The sequence below is a fragment of the Xiphophorus maculatus genome, chromosome 3 (genome assembly GCF_002775205.1).
Source record: "Xiphophorus maculatus strain JP 163 A chromosome 3, X_maculatus-5.0-male, whole genome shotgun sequence".
NCBI lineage: Eukaryota > Metazoa > Chordata > Actinopteri > Cyprinodontiformes > Poeciliidae > Xiphophorus > Xiphophorus maculatus.
The window spans coordinates 30,653,545-30,670,723 of NC_036445.1; the positions used below are offsets into that span (position 1 = coordinate 30,653,545).

Sequence of the window (17,179 nt, forward strand, 5' to 3'; positions counted from 1 at the left end):
CAGATGAATGGTTATTGTTTAATGGCATGTTGTTTCTCTGCCATTAGGACATTTATCAGCAAGTACTTGAGATTGATTGACAGTAAGACCCTCCTCCTGGCTCTGATTGGTTGTTTGGGGTCAGGAGCGGTGCATTTCTTCACATTTCAATATGAGCATAGGGAGGAGATGATCGATCTTTTCAGATTATCTGTCTCAAAACTGTCACGACATGGTGACAGCTTTAACAAATGTAATGTAAAATGCCATTTTTAAAAATAAAATTACATACAGCGCCTTTAAACATAACTGATGCATAAGTACTCACACCCAAAAGGTGATACTTTGTTTGGTTTACACTGCTATATTTCTGGCAGCCAGAGGTTCCAAACTTCTTTTGTTTGGTAATAATGGAAACCACTGAGCTTTCTGGGACCTTCCAGACTGTTGGAATGTTTTATGTATGCTTCTGTAGATGTGTTTGACTTCATTGCTTGGTTTCTGATCTGATTTGCTCTGTCAGCTTCTATAAGCATGTGACCCACTCCAGATGATGTTGGGTCAACCAGCTGGACTGCAGAAACATCTCAAGGATGACCGATCAGATATAAAAAGGGCATGAATATTTTTGCATGTATTATGTTTAAATGTTTACATTTATTGTATTTTTTTAATATGTGAAAATATGGATTTGTCATTATGGGCTGTTTACTATGGCTCATACTGAATGAGCCTTTCATCCTACAACATGTGGAGAAAGGTAAGGGGTGCTAATACTTTCTGCTGGCAGTGTAAATAAGGGAGGGGGGATTTTATACATCATATCAGGACAATATGAAACCTTTGTGAAGGGATGGCATCTGGGTGCAGTGTGTTGCATCTACCACAATTTGTACCAAACTCCAGAACATGAGAGTCAGCCAGCTGACTGGTTGGTCAGAGGGAAGCTGTGGACTGGATCTTAAGGAGCTGGAAGACGTTCTGACGTATTCACACTTCGTCCCTTCCTTCTGCCATTTTGAACCGGTAGAACCTTTTTTGTCTCACCTCGGTATTCTACATTTATTTCTCATTTTAGTTAAATAATCACAACTTAAATCAGATACATTTTCCTAAAAGCCCTGAAATCTTAATTCACAGTATTATCACACAACTTTGTCTCACTCTATTACTCTTTTGCTTGGGTTGTTCTGATCCTCAATCAGGTTTGTTGACTCAAAATATGACACATTATGAACCCTGAATACAACAAAAATAACTCTGTGACCTCCTGCTGGTAAATATTATTTATTGGAGTCATCTATTCATATCTTCTGACAGAGACTATGAGCAGAACATGGAAAATGACTTTTGATCTCTGGTAGTCAAAGCAGGTTAAGAAGATTCCTCTGGTTGGAACCAAACACCCAGCGACCTGTGAAACTGAACTACCTGAGAAACCCCAACTACAGCAAAACCCGGCCGTACTGATCCACTGGACCGGAGGAAAACCAAGGAACACACAACTCTTTTCCACCAGACATGGTGGTTTCAGCTGAGCATGGGGTCGATCGGTTTTAAACCAAAATATGCAATAAATGCAAAGATTAGCCTTAGTTATGATCAATTTCAAAACAGTCTTGTGTCAAAGTGCTTAGATGTTCTTCAGTCAGGAACACAGAAGGCCTTCTGATGGAGGGCTCCCATGTTTGGGAAAAGTTTCACTCATCCCGTCTGGTCGGCCAACACCGGCTGTCAGTAATTGTTGCACACTGTTTCTTTAAAAAGTAGACCACAAACAACAAAGTATAAAAGACAGAAACAAAAACACATGGTCCTCTAAAACCTTTAGAAACTGCTCCTGTTGTGTTGTCTTGATGCACCAGTGCGACACGTCATCGCCGTGGCAACAGGAACTCCATTTGTTTCCAGTTAAAAATAAAAGCATTCGTCACATTATTCTCTAATGTGACAGAAAAGGTGACCACTGACGATAGTTTATGTTGTAAATTTGGAACTTTTCTTTTTCAAGCGTCTCATTGTGAATGCCTCAATATTTTACCTAGTGATCAGTTTCACTTTTTGAAAAAAAAAAGTCTAAATAAAAGTTCATTCATTTGTTCTCTAAGTGTTTATTCCCTCCAGAGCGCTGGGAGGCGAGTGATGACAGAAACTCAGATCAGGAAACGAAGGAGCTTTTCATGTCCAGCAGCTCTAACCAGATCGTCTCTGTTTCAGGCAGAAATATTTCTACATGGTAGCAGCAGTAGAGAAATAGAAAACCAACAGAAGCAGCAGTTCTGACATGCATGCTGCAGAATCATTCTGGGAATGAAAGAACACGGAGAGAACGTGTAGAGAAATACAGCAGCATTTAGAAGCTCATTTGTTCCTGTTGAGCTCGCAGAGAGTTTGACACAAAGTGAAACACGGCGGTGCTGGCATCATGCTGCGGGGAGGTGTCTCATACTGCCAGGTGGATCGGTTTAAAAATAATTAGAGGCCATGTTGTTTAAGTCTCTGTTAAAAATAAAACTTGTTTTCAGTGGATTTTGACCCAATGTGAGTTTGTTGATTTCTATTTAATTCTGTTACATTTTTAAGTATGTCTTATTCTGCTTTTAATGTTTCCTTATACTATTATTGTCTGTTTTATATCCCTGTTGTACAGCACTTTAGGTAAACAAGCATTTTTTTTTATAAATAAAATGGACTGGTTCAGAACAAGACAATCCCAGAAGTGACGGAGTGGCCGTCCATGGACTGCTTGATCCAAAAGAACGCATCAAACTGTGGCTTCTGTTAACTGGATTCCTGCCGAAATAGTGACTGATCTGGTCAGTGGTTCTGTTTGGGAACCAGCGGTCCGGTTCCCAGGTGAGCAGCAGGTCCGCTCCACGCAGCACAGGTGTGAAGCAGCTCTCTCAAACATTTGTTCAGTGATTCAGCTCTGCAGAAACACTAAACCTTACAGAGTATTTTTGGTCCTGCTTCTACTGCAAATGTTTAAGTCCACCTGAAATATAGCAAAACTAACTGAAAATGATCTCAGCAAGATAAAGAGTTTGTTTTCAGTTAATAATTCCTTAAAATAATACTAAAAAAAAATGAAGAGCTAGTTCCGCTAGCAGATTATTTCACTTATAACCTGGAAAAATTTCTTTTTAAGGAGTTATTGACCTAAAACAAGCTGCTATGTCACTTCAAGTGCATTAAAACATTAGAACTAGGGAGTAGACAATAATACTTTGTAAGATTTAGTGTTTTTGTAGTGAAAGCAGAGAGAAATGATTTTGCAGTTTCTACAGCAAATGTTGGAAAAAAAAAGCTGATCCATTTCTGTCTAGGGAGAACAATTCAGCTACATGTTTTTCCCCGTTTTGCTCTGGAGCGACGCACTTCCCCAAAGTTGTTTTTGTTTTGTCTCATTTTACTCACTCTTTTAAAACACTCTGCTATAATCCCTAACTCAGCTATAAATTAAAGTATCTGTAAATTAATGCTAAAGAGAAGCCTCTTGCCAAGGTAGAGAAAGTGCTGTTGTAAAACATCTTGAAATGGAAGAATAAAATGAGCTTTTTGCTTTTCTCCTGCTGGCACCGGCAGCCTGCAGAGGCCTGAGGCTGGTAACTGATGCAGTGGGTGTTGCGCCTGCAGAGTCCTGCTGCACAGTTCGGGGTTAAAAAGCACTCATGAGACGTGTGACGGACGCTTTTCACAGTTGATTGGCACCGTTTGGCGACAGCTGCCGGCGCAGATGGGGGCCGCCCGGCTCCCGGCTGCTTTAATGGCAGTTATGGTGAGATGATCCTGCAGCAGAGAGCTCCTGTCCCACCCTGCTCGGTGCTCAGCATCGCTGCAAACAAGGCACTGGGAGAAAAAATCCGACGTTGACGGAGGAGGAGGGCAGCGGAGCTGAGCTGCTGCAGCAGCAGCAGCACTCTCCTCCTGTCCTGATGGAATGTCAGGCCTGACTGAGCGGATGTGTCCATTCACTTGGAGAAAAAAAAAGAAAGTGCAACTCAAACATAAAAACAAAAACAAAACACAGAAAAAGACACACAAAGTTTATATCCCTGAAGATTCCTCCAAAGAGATTTGGCATACTGCGGTTCTACACCGTGTGGTTGGCTGTTTGGGAGGGGGTGGGATGGGTCAGCCAATCACAGTGTTGGCGGGGTCCAACAGTCTGGCTGGATCCGAGCTTCATTCTGTCAGAGTGGGTTACCTGGGATCACATGACACAGAACAAAGACACAGAGTCAGAAACGACCCGCTTACTTCTTCAGATACACGTCAGTTCAAACACTGGACGGTGTGCTTCTACTGCAGGACGCTGTTCCACAGAGCAGAGGACAGTTTGGACTGTAAGAACATTTCCCCCCAGAACTCTCCGACCTTCACACTGAACTGAAAACCTGTTCCCTCAACCGTGGTGGCACTGCACCAGAAATGGAAGGAATCGGCACAAAAACCACTGAAGAAGAGACTGACTGACTTCAACTTCCTTCTTCAAGGAATGTAAAGACAAGTGGAGAAGCATCAGATTTTAGAGGTTGGAGGATTCCTCTTTTCAGATCACGTCTTTTCTCTCACTAATGCTAGATAAGTTTGTTTTGTTTTTATTTACCCATAATGCCCTGCACTAGTTCATTTGTGTTCACATAACGCACTGAACTGCAGCAAAGTTCACTTCAACCGAATTGACGGTAGAGACGTTTTAAGGTCAAAATAAATTATTAGATTAATCTGCATTATGTAATATTATGTGTTAAATGTTTCTTATTAATCGCATGAGTTAACATTCACAGCCCTAAAACATAAACATACATTCACATGTTCAGTGGAAACAGCTCAGTTCTGAACTTCATCAACAAAGTAAAGGCTGCAGAATTTTGGAAAATTTACAATAAGGGTGTAACATGACAAAAGGTGGAAATGCAATGAACTTTTATTTTGCCGACAGGAGTCACACTGAGCCGCTGAACACGACAGCAGCCAATCCTGCTGCAGTAGGCGGAGCCACAGCTCAACATCTGTTCTGGACTCCACAGTGGAAACGCTCACAGAAACGGCTGAGATAAGAGAACGTTCCGGGAACAGAACGGACTGCACAGGACCTCCTGGTGGGTCAGTGCTTCCGCTCTGGGTAGAAGGTTACCTGTGCAAAGGAAGCTTTAATCTGCCGGGTGCTCCGGACACGATCTGTTCACCTCAAACCACTCGTCGATACAGCTGGAACACAATCAGAGCAGAACAGTCACTCAGAGCATGTTCTGACATTAAACCTAGAGACACATGGTGTGAGCTGTTAGAGGAATCTGCACCGTATGGAGCCACATGTCAACTTCTACATTTTACAATGTGTAATGAAGCGTTATGTGTCATTTCTGGAGTCTGGTAACTTTCATGTGAAGAGCAAGGACTAAAAACGAGCTTCCCACCCTTTGTGATAGATGCAGAGGCAGGGCAGGCGGGCGATGGTGTTTCCCTGCTGCAGCTCCTCCAGGCAGATTGCACATTCTCCTGCATCCTTAGACAGGACGTCCTCTAGTGGCCAGAACACACACAACAGCACAGGCATGAGAAAGACTGATGGCACCATTTCTAATGCCATCCATATTGAAGAAGTAAAATGGACACTGCTGAATTAAAGGGACAATGCAACAGTTAATTCCATATCATTATGAAAGGTAGACCATCATAAACCAGGCAATATGAACTATGAGCTGCAGGCACCTTGAATGAAAGTTGTAGTTTCTACATATGCAGTCAGTGAAGTAACCACATCCTGCCTGCTGCTGGCAGAGGGAGCAGGTTACTGCACAACATTTTCCACTGATTAAATGGAGGTATTCATAATTTTAAAAAACTGATAAATTAGTCTTACATTAGGAATGTGTCTGATGAATGTCAGTATAGTTCATCCAACTTGATCCTTGGTATGTGCAGAATATGTATCAACTGGCAGTAGTGCGATGAATTGATTGCGATGAATCGATTATAGAAATAACCATCAACTAATTTAGTAATTGAATAATTGCTAACTAGAGTATACAGACTAACACATGCAATTTGCTAAAATAACACACGGAGCAGCAGTTAAATGCCCACAAAAATCAGTGAAGGTCTCACTGATTTACCAGGATGGGTTTAAATGTTCTCACAAATGTGTTCATACTCTGAGTTTAATATTGTGGCTTTGAAGGCCACAGGAACCCCCTAGCCCTGTTTCCAGTCAGAGTGGTAACTCGGCATGTGTGTGTGTGTGTGTTCCTATGAGTGAACCCCTCCCACTATGAATAGCACTGGTCTGGCTCTTAAGTAGAAGTCAGTATGTGCACCATTAAACCCATCACCTGCAGCAAAACACACAGAGTCATTAGGGCTGATCTTATGTAACTGTGGATTAACCCACATAGGCCGGCAAAAGCTTGTTATTATGGGCTGGAGCACATGGCATCCAGCTCACTGAGGCCAAAAGCATCTATAATGCACAGTCTGCAGCGAGTGGACGAGACTGTGGGTAAACACAGACTGAAACCAACTCGTTGTGTTTACTACGTACAGGTGTGTGTTGACTTAATGCCAGAACAGAAACATTACCTTAGATGACTCCATTTTTACCACACATCAATCTGAGAAGGGCCATACAGGCCGGTTCAGAGTCCATCAATCTACGACACAAGTGATTTAAAAAAAAAAAACACCTCGGACTAGGAGTGGATGTCCCGGCAAATTCAATCATACATTGATCAGAGTAACACAAGAGCTCCAGGTCAGACTCTGCATGCCTCAGGTAGCATGCTCAAGGGTCAAACTCATGACCAAAAGAGTACGGCTGATTTGGAAGACTGGCCAGGAGAACGTCTCTTCTTTCTAAAAAGAACATGGCAACAAAACATTGGTTTGCCTAAATCATAGTTAAAAAACACCAATGTTCAATTTGCTCTGCGTCCAATGGACCTGAACAAGGACCTGGACAAAAACCTGGACAAGGACCTACCATCATCTCTTCTGCATATTCTCTAGCAAAATGTGAAGCAACCTGATGCTTGTCCATGATTCCAAACATATTGTGAAACTTAAGACTTACCAAATGACCTTCATTCACCCTTAGTTTATTCACACCAGGCCCGGACCAAAAGAGGACATTAGTTTTTCTCTAGTCGATCATTCTAAAACGGAGCAGGATGGTCTTGTTCATGTTCTGAAGACTCAGAACCAGAAACATGAAAAAAAACACTGGAGATACGCACCTTCCTCATGGACTGAAATCTGAAATCCTCCTGAAGGCCTTTTCTCAGCTTCACCAGCTTCACATTTAACTGTCATCCACAGGAAAACTCTTTGTGTCACCTGAGGCAGACCACTTCATGGTGCAGCTCATTAAAGCGCAAGATGCAGTAAGACCAAACTTGGGTTCTTTGGTCGAGAACAACACTGCCTGCTGTGTTAGGAAATGACCCAGAATCAATCACCAAGGCAACAATGCAGCTTTTATAGAAGAATGACAGAAAGTCTTTGAAGTGACCGAGCTAGTGTCCAGACATCTATACTGCTGAGAATTCTGAGACCGAGGAGAATTTTAATGTTTGATTGCATAAGACAACATTTCATTTGTTTTTCATTATTTAAAGAAAACAAAAAACACCTCACTGCATATTACTGTTGATGTCAATGTACTGTAAAGGTCCCACTAAATTACTGAAGGAATAAATATGGACCAAGGTTAAATGAACCATCAAATATTGTCTGTGTAATGAGTGCAAAAATGTTGATCTGTTATTTAAGAGCTTCCTCATTAACATGGGTAACATCAGTTCTAAAAGGTAAATTCACTAATCTGCTGATCAACACGCTGACCTCCACACCATCCATTCTGTATCATGGCTGTTTTAATAGAAATAGATGAGTGCGTTTCTGAGCAGGCTAGAAATAAGACCGGAAAACATCTCTGCTATTACGTTCGCCTGGAAGCTGCTGTGTGTGCCTGCTATGAACCACCAGTGGATATATTTAGGGACCAGAAGGTGCTCTCTCTGTTTGTGCGTGTGTGTATGTGTGTGAAAACAAAACATTATTTGAGAGTCCATGCTGCAGTTTTTGTTGACATGAAATGTGGCAAATTTGTATCTTCATCAGTTCCTGTTTCTGTATGAATCTGCTAGAGACCCACATTGACTGCTGAAGGCAGCAACTGCTCAGATTAGACAACACTGTGAAAAACAAATGTCCACTTTGCAGATTTCTTCTGTTCTTGTTTTCGTCCCACTTAAATGTTTCCTATTTATGAAGAGGAAAACCATCTATCAAAAACTACCATATGTGAAGAAGTCATTACCCACTAAACCCAGTAACAGGTGGTTCCATCCTTGTCAGGAACAGCTCTGTGATAACTGGTAATGAGTCTTTTTCATCACTGTGAAGGAATTTTGGCCCACTCAGCTTTGCAGAATTATTTTAATTCAGGCACACTGCAAATAGTTCCATCATTTTCAACCTGTTTAAGGTCATGCCATAGCACCTCTATGAGCCTGCCAGCAGTCTGGATTTTTACCGGGCCACCTTAATACTTTCTGTTTTTGCCATTCAGGATTTTCTGGTGCAGAGCTGATGAAATGATTACAGGTCTTACAGTAGTGCAGGAGCAGTCACTGACCACCACACTAGGTTAGTCCCAAAGCCTTAGAAATGGTTTAGTTACCATTTCCAGACTGACTTAGTTTCTTATCCGTTCTTAGATTTCTTTCAATCAGGGCATGATGTGTTGCCATTTCAGATGGCTTAGCCTACAAGATTAGGTCATGTTTTCAGAGTATTGTGCAAAGTTCGAGTCAAAGTTGTATTGATTCAGTAGCAGCGATGGACTTCTACAGTATGCATGATATGTGACCGCTGCAGCAAGCATGATAAAAATTTTCAACATGCCCAAAGAATTTTTGGCAGCCTGATTAAACCGTTTATGCTCCAGAGTTAGACGTGCAGCATGGCAATGGCAGAACTTATTATCCTATGACGCCAAGTCAGCCAAATATGTAAACGTGTGACATGGGTATTAGTGTTGATTCAAAGGTTAACATGCTAACAGACGGGGAGTTTATGTTATACTCTGAGCCTTGAAACTGGTGCTTTGTCAGCACCGCTGCTGGACCAATGGATAGAACCATTTTCACCAGGAGCTAGGGGCGGGCTCATGGTGATCAGCAGCCAATCAAAATGTTCCGAGTCCCACGTTTAAAACTCTGCAGCTTATGTCTAGTTCACTTGGCAAGACTTTGCAAAACTGAAACAAAACTTCAGACATGTTGGACTGTCTTAGCTCCATATGGTAGCATACGGTGAGTTCCCCGAGGACAAACGAAAACACAGCTTGTTGAATGTGATGCATCAGAGAGCGAGGTGACGGAGACATGGGAGTAAATTCTGAATACAGAAGACAAAACAACAGCCACGGCACACCAGAGAGTCCAGTGGACATCTGAGACGTTTTGCATCTTTTTTTTTTCTCTGATAAACTTAGCCCACAAACTATCGGCATTGCTTATTCCCAGTCGGCCATGTTCGTTAACACTGAGCTCACGTTTGGTCTTCAGACTTTTTGCAAGATTTCCCATCTGACATCAGATGAATGTTGGTGACAAAAATCGGTTTGTGTGTGACCAAACCTGTTATATCTATGATGTTTTTATTGTCACGTGTAGGGTCTCTCAGGTTTTGAAAATAGGCCGACAATTCTAAAGTCTTGCCAAGTGATCCAGGAATTAGTTTGGTTTTTCATAGGTCAAATTTTAAACACAGTAACAGAGGGTAGGTAGGTCAATATGCAGGTTACAACTGATTATTTCCCCCTGAATCCATAAAAATGATCATTTATATAAATGTAATTTCCAACTCAGTTTAGCACTGTTAATTGTTTAATAACCATTGCTCTAAAAGCTGGGTTTAACGCCCAGATCAGGGATCATCTTATCAGGACTGTCAAGCATTCACAAGCACTGCCAGTTGTTCATAATGTTGAGATGTTTATAATGTGGCTGTGATGTGGATCTCTGGTTTTGGAAAAGTGGAACCAGTTAAGACCAGGACTGCTTAAGAACTGGAACTGGTAGAAAAACCAGAACAGCAGCCATCCACCCCCTCAACACTGCTCCATCACCTACTACATTAATGGCTGCCTCTCCTTCTGCTGAGGCTCCAAGTGTGGTATTTTCCTCACCTTCTCCTCCATGCAGAAGCAAGCTAATAACACCACAATTATCATATGACCGACACAGGAAGACACAGAGGAATCTGTGTCAGCTGAACAGGAAACCCGTTTTTTTTGGTTTTCAAACAGGAACTAGACTTGGCCCCGAAAGGGTTCAGCTCTTTCGTGCAAGTACAGTGGAAATGTGGAATGATTACGGTTTCAGAAAGGAACAGTTTCACAAGTTTACAAGCTCATGTTCATGTTGAACAAAAGGCGACAAAGCAACTAAACCCCAGGAAGAAAGCAGAGTAATGAGAAAGGCCTGCAGGGCACATTAATCGTGATTCTGCCGTCCTTAAGTACACAACAGTGAGAATAACAAGGAGAAGCTGCCCTCAGGCAACCACAGCATTAGTCTCTGCTTTTGGAAACATTACAGGCAGATTACACAAGATTTCACAGGGAAGCGGGTTGGAAAAGGAGCCTGCTGTTACATAACCAAAGAGCTGGGAGCGCTTCATTTTCACACAGACTCAGTCACTTTTTGAACATTAGAACCTGTTGGTGTTATTAGCTCATACCTTATGCTCGTCTGCCTTCAATAAATGTTTTTTTCCTCTTGTTTCAGTAAAACAACTCTTTTGGTTTAAAAAAAAGCAGCATTTCTGGTATGCTTGATGTAGCTTGATGTTGAACTGATGTAAGAGAACGCAGTAAATTATCAGCCACTACAGAGGATGTCAAATCAGCCAGGAAAAAAAACAAACTGCATCTGATCAGTCTCACTGATAGTTATTCAAATTTATTTCATACAGTTGAATTAACCTTAATGGATAAAAACAAGGAAATCTTTATAAGCAAATCTAACAGTTTATTAAAGATATTCAGAAATGGAGCTGCACCTAATAATTATTTTGTAGTTGATTATGCCATCGATTATTCTGATGTTAATTATAAAAACATTGGCAGGTTCTGCAGGTTTTTCATTTAAACACTAAGACCTTTTTATATAATATTGGAAATTTATTTAAATATGCAAAGAAATAATTAAAATTCAAGAAAGTATTGAGATTTAAAGATCTGTTTGTTCTGAAATATTCCCACCAGACTGTCAGAGATGTACAGATGTTAATGCCCAAAACCCGGGTACTATGAGAAGAAGTGATGTTTTCTGGTTAAGGGTTGGGTTTAGGACTAAGGGTCTGAGGCATGTCCTTGTAATGGGTAGCTGCAGGGTAAAGGTCAGAGTGTCAGACATGTGCATGACAGAGAACTGAGAGATGGCGTGTGTGTCTGTGAGGAAGTGAAAGGAGAAAGAGAAGAAAAAAAATGGGTGCCAGGGAGACACACATATCAAAATTACAAACAGTCACATGTTAACAATAAAGTTATTAAATGGCAATAAACCACACCTATCATCTTATCAGTGTTTGCCATTTAAAGTCATGGAATAATCTGCTGAACCTGAAACATTTACTAAAGATCCAACCTTGGACCACAACGCGTTTCCTCCACAATGAGCTTCTTCTTACCGGAAACATACCACATATTATACTTAAACAATCAAACATGTTAATATTTCTAAACCAGTAATCAGATTAAAAGTAGTTAACCAAGTCACTTTTTGTCATTTTACATAGTAAAAAGATACACTGTAGCTTTCCTCCTGCGTCTTGGCCAGTGACGTCTGCTTTATCAGAGAACTCAGACACATTAGCATGAGGGCAATTGGTCATTATTTACAGAAACATGTAATTAATGGATGGAAAAGAGAAATGCACATTTTGTAGCTGGAAATACAGGCACTATTATTATAGAGTTGAAGTTGATTGGACAGTTGAGGAATTTCCTCAAAGATGTTGGGTGTCATTTTTATATTGAGGAGATGGTAGCTCTAGTAGGCAGCAGCTGAAAGTAAGTAATAAATTAACTTGTAATCTAACCTAGTTACTTTAAAATCAAGCAATTAGTAAAGCTACAACACTACTCTTTTCAGGGGTTAACTAAGTTACCTTTTTAAGGTAACTATGCCACTAACTTGTACATGCAGACAAACAGATAAAATTTATGACCTTTTGCCTGATGATGGTGAGCTGAAGCAGCAGGCGAGGTGAGACGGGTCGATAATCTTCACACCTTGGTTCAGAAAGTCAGTGCTGTGCGGCTCGTTAATGCTTAGATAAGTTTAGATACTGCTCTGATAACTCTAATCAGAGTTGGACAATAAATACATAACAATATACACCATAAATATCAATAGATTATACATCTGATAGAATTTTCAATATACAATATAAAGAATATTCATGTAAAGCAGGTTGAGAACCGCACAGCATTCTGGGGTTTGTTGGTAAAGCATACCGTGGAAGAAAGTCACATCTCTATCAGCGCTCTACAGAAGCGCAGCATGCCAGTAGCTAGTAGTTTAACTCTAATTAAAAAGGAGGCCTCATTCTTACCGTTATAAGTGACGCGTGGTTTGGTTAAACACAAAACCAGGTGAAGATCCATTTCATCCGAGGACACATACTTGGAGCACACTGGACACTTGAACCCTGACAATAACAGAGAAGTAAATATAGCAACAGTGAATGGTGGGAGGTGGAATGAGAAGAAACTGTGAAAAAACAGAATTAGAAATAAACTGATAAATGTGACAGTTCTTCCTGTGGATTTGAATTAGGTGTTTTTACATTTCCTTTCTAGTTTTCACATCTCAATTTGTCTGATGACTTCATGTTATGGTAAATAATAATAATAAAAAAAGAATTTTAATGCTAAATGCACATGCGGACACCCTCACCCTTTTGTCTTTTCAACCTATAGAACTCTGAACTATAATGAGATCTTCAACCATAAAAATGTTTTATGGAAAACTAATAAAAATAGGTTGCTATTTCACATATTGCTTTGAAATGTAAACAATAATTGCAAACTGGAAAGGGAAAAGCTTTTAAATTATTACATACAATATAACATAAATATCCTACAAATATAATCAACATCAACATAATAAGAGCTGCCAGTCAGTGTTCATACAGCAACAGCTCTAATCAGTCATCATGCACAGCAGATCTCAGGAAACTATGAATTTCTATTATTAATAGAAGGGAAGAGCAATAAAGGAGGAGAGACTCATCCATCATTTATGAAGCTATTACCTGCATCAGCTATGTCTAAAGGAAATATGGAAAATTAAACCAAAACCTAACACATTACAGACATTTCTGTTGCTCATCTGAGGGGGGAAAAACCAGAAATCACACATTTGACCCCGAGGTGTTTAATCTTTTGATCAGCTAAGCTAGGCGGCCACAGATTTCTTTGGCCATTTTGAAAATTTCTGCAGCATTAGTGCCGTAATTGTAACACGTATAGCTATGCACCACTGAAGAGCATTTACGCAACGGCAACTCTGATCGCTTGGCAATGACACAAGACAACTTTTTGGTTTATAACTATAACTGGAATTTTATCCCTTTTCATCGACAGTTCTACAAACCAACAAAAAACATTCTGTCAATCGACCAGATGGTGGTCTGTTGACAAAATTCAATCATGGTGATGATGATGGTAGGAGTTTGTAGCGCAATCAGTGGGTTGCTGGTTCGATTCCCATACCGTCCACCTCTGTCATTGTGTCCTTTGGCAAGACGCTTCACGACGCTGCCAAAGGTGAAGTGAGGACCTGACAGACTGCCCACGGCAGATGTGGCTACTATCCAGAAGCTTACACCAGTAATGCGTTTTTGAACATGCAAACACAGAGCAGGGTAAGAAACACTGACAGCAGCTTTAAAATGATCCATCCATCCATTTTCTGTACACCCTTGTCCCCAGTGGGGTCAGGAGGGGTGCTGGTGCCTATAGCCCGAAGCTAACGTTTCGGGCAAGAGGCGGGGTCACCATGGACAGGTAGCCAGTCTGTTGCAGGGCAACACAGGGACAGACAGAGCAAACAACCATGCACACACACTCATACCTAGGAAGAATTTGGAGAGACCAATTTACCTGACAATCATGTGTTTGGACTGTGGGAGGAAGCAGGAGTACCTGGAGAGAACCCACGAATGCACAGGGAGAACATGCAAACTCCAGCTTTAAAATGATTCAGTTTACTTTTTTGCCATTATTTTAAGCTTATTTTAAGCTTTAAAATTATTCAGTTTAAATAAGCTTAAAATAATGGCACCCAGGTAAGATGCTGGCATCAAAACCATTGCACTGCTCACGTGTTGTACATTAAATTTTAGAGGGAGTGTGTGCTTGCAGAGGAACGTATGAACTGTAAAGAAGAAATAAAAGGTTCAGGGAGATTCACAGGCAAGAAGTCTCCTGTTCCAGGGATGTAACCAACACTGGGTTTCACTCAGCATCTTAAATATGCTCTTTACCTTCAGAGTGATGCAAATCAGACAGAAATTTGTATGCATTGTGTGCAGGGCTTACAAAAAATAATAAAAAAAATCAGCTATCCTGCTGTTACTGATGGACTGAATAGATTAGGGCTACCAGCAGCGGGCTCTCTGCTGATTGTCCGACCTATTTAAGTAAATCACAACGAGCACAGACATGCACAGCAGTGTCTAACAAGATTTCCCAGCCATCTGCTAACAATCAGGAATGTTCTGAACGTGGTAGGTGTGTTTATTTGAAAGCTTGCTGAGGTTGAACTGCAGCCCTACACCACTTCTCCTTTAGGCTTCCTGATCACAGAGCTGTGTCCCCCCTGCCAGGCTGGGATGACTCATCCAGTCGACTGAATGGGACAGTCTCCAAAGGAAAACAGATCTGCCACGCGTCTCCATGCACGTCTATCGCAGGTCATGCCTGCAGCTGGATCTAGTGGATTTGTCCTTGAGAAACTCACATTCAGGCTGGAATATGGTCATTAATGACATTCCTATAATTCTTTAACCTGGGGCGATTTTAGTTTTTACTCCATTGCTACACTTCAACATAAAATAGTGCAGTGAATTGAGCTGAAGACCTAATAATAAAATGGTCTTATTAAGTCTTGGGGATTCCTTCTTTTTGACAGTTCTCTGACTTGTTAGTTTTGCTTTTAGAAAAAGCACAAACAAATACATATATATATACAGTATATATATATATATACACACAAACTGAGGCCTGGAATGGTCAAAAACTGGCAGAAGTCCTATTAAGCCTGTCATGATAAGTAATAGATCAATTAATTGCATTCATGAAAATGATCTTGACAACTTTCATTTGGACAACTATATCTAAAAAGATGCTTAATATTGTTAAAAAGTCAGGATTTTGAAAATTGTTGCGAGCATTTGAGTTAGTTAGTTAGCACATTTTATTTATTTCTTCATTTTCTTTTTTTCTTTTTACAAAAGTTCTAACTGGCATTTTGCCTTTTTTTTCCTGTCTAAGCTCAAGAATCATAATACATTTTAATTAATGTTGTTTTGGTTGTTTGTTTACTTTTTATGGAAAACAAACCATAAACAGATATGGAGAGGGTTAGATGATGGACCAGAGCCAGTGTTGGATAGGTCTAAGTGCTGCACTGACACTAAGCAACAACAAGCCGAGTCCATCAGCAATCATCTTAACATTCAGTCAGAATAAAGCTAATCATGATGACTGACCACCACACCAAACAGAAGACTGATGCAATAACTGTGTGCTTGTTTACATTCAGAATTGTATTCAACTAAACTGATAACTACATACATTGTAGTAAATTAATTTGGTTGCAAAAGTATGCAACTTCGCAATACAAGAGAGGACAAAAGAATAAATAGAAGAAAGAATAAAAAGGTTCTGCTTTCTGCAAGCATGGGGCATAAAGTGAACAAACCGAAGGCTCCAGACTAGCTCTGCATAAACAGAGCTTCTTAGGTCAATCTGTGTGGAGGCGTTATCCAAAATGTCACATAGCAGCAATTGAAGAGCCAAACAGAAAGTGTTTCTGCATGAAAGTCTGGGAGAATTTAATAATATGTGACTGTATTCCTGATTTAGCAGCTCTTTGTTCTCTCAAAAGAGCAGACAGTCTGTTGATGAAAAGGCTACAAAATGTGAAACTGTCAGAAGGATTTTTTATAGACCAATGGCATGCATTGTTTCTTTTCTCATATCCCAAAGCAAAGTCACACTCTTCCTGAAACTCAGAGTGTTTCTTTCCAAGCATGGTGGTTTCAACCCACGTTCCAAAATTGAAGAAGTCATTCGGATGAGACCAGAGACAACATCAAGTAAGGAGAAGTCTAGTTACCCAAAAACTCAGCGACTGGGATTCTAATAGGCAATGGATTCTTTACTCAGACGATGTGTTAAGAGCCAGAATTCCTGAACTCTTCTAGCTTTTATACAAGTCTTTATTCTCCTGATTGTCAGTCAAAAATTTATATTTATATTTAAGAGGTTTGGTACTCTTTTGCTCCAAAACAGACTCAAATCGTCAACTTAGACAATTTACTCTGTCATCTACTGCAGGGTCCTAGAAGATTCATGAGAGTTTTCCCAACAAGTCTACATGTGGTTTGTGGACTTAGAGAAGACGTTTGACCATCCCCCTTGGGGAGTCTTGTGGAGTATTGGGTACCAGATCCTTTGATATGGACTGTTAGGTCCTTGTGTGACCAGTGTCAGAGCTTGGGTTGCAATGCCAGCAGTAAGTCTGGCTCGTTTCTGGTGAGAGTTGGAGTCCGAAAAGGTTGCCCTTTGTCACCGAATCAGTTCATATCATTTATGGAAGAAATTCAAGGCATCCGAGGTGTTGATAGGAACTGATTTGGTGGCCTTAGGATCACATTTCTGCTATTTGCAGATGAAGTGGTTGTATTAGCTTCATCAGGTCGGCATCTCCAGTTTTTGCTGGAGCAGTTCACAGCCGAGTGTTAAGTGGCCGGGATGAGGATCAGTGCCTCCAAATCTTGAGTCAGTCTTGAGCCAGAAAAGAGCAGAGTGCCTTCTCTGGATAGGAGAAAAGTCCTACATCTGCTGGAGGAGTTTAAGTATCTTGGGGACTTGTTTACAAATGAGGGGAAAATG

At 40.7% G+C, this 17,179-nt stretch overlaps 1 protein-coding gene across 2 annotated transcripts in view; it reads right to left on the reverse strand.

Moving 5' to 3' along the window:
- Window positions 1-1,247: 1,247 nt before the first annotated feature.
- The window catches only part of LOC102232239 (E3 ubiquitin-protein ligase znrf2-like), a 30,802-nt gene continuing 14,870 nt past the window's right edge, over window positions 1,248-17,179 (reverse strand). Inside the window, exons 2-6 of one of the 2 annotated variants that reach the window (XR_002752497.1) lie at window positions 12,610-12,705; window positions 5,403-5,508; window positions 5,120-5,193; window positions 4,066-4,186; window positions 1,248-3,953 (exon numbers count right to left, since the gene is read on the reverse strand). Coding sequence is in view for 1 of the 2 variants with exons in the window: in XM_014473922.2 (XP_014329408.2) it covers window positions 5,136-5,193; window positions 5,403-5,508; window positions 12,610-12,705 (260 nt within the window). In the remaining variant the exon portion in view is untranslated. Of the gene's footprint in view, window positions 4,187-5,119; window positions 5,194-5,402; window positions 5,509-12,609; window positions 12,706-17,179 lie in introns of both variants that reach the window. The other variant, XM_014473922.2, reaches the window with a different exon arrangement.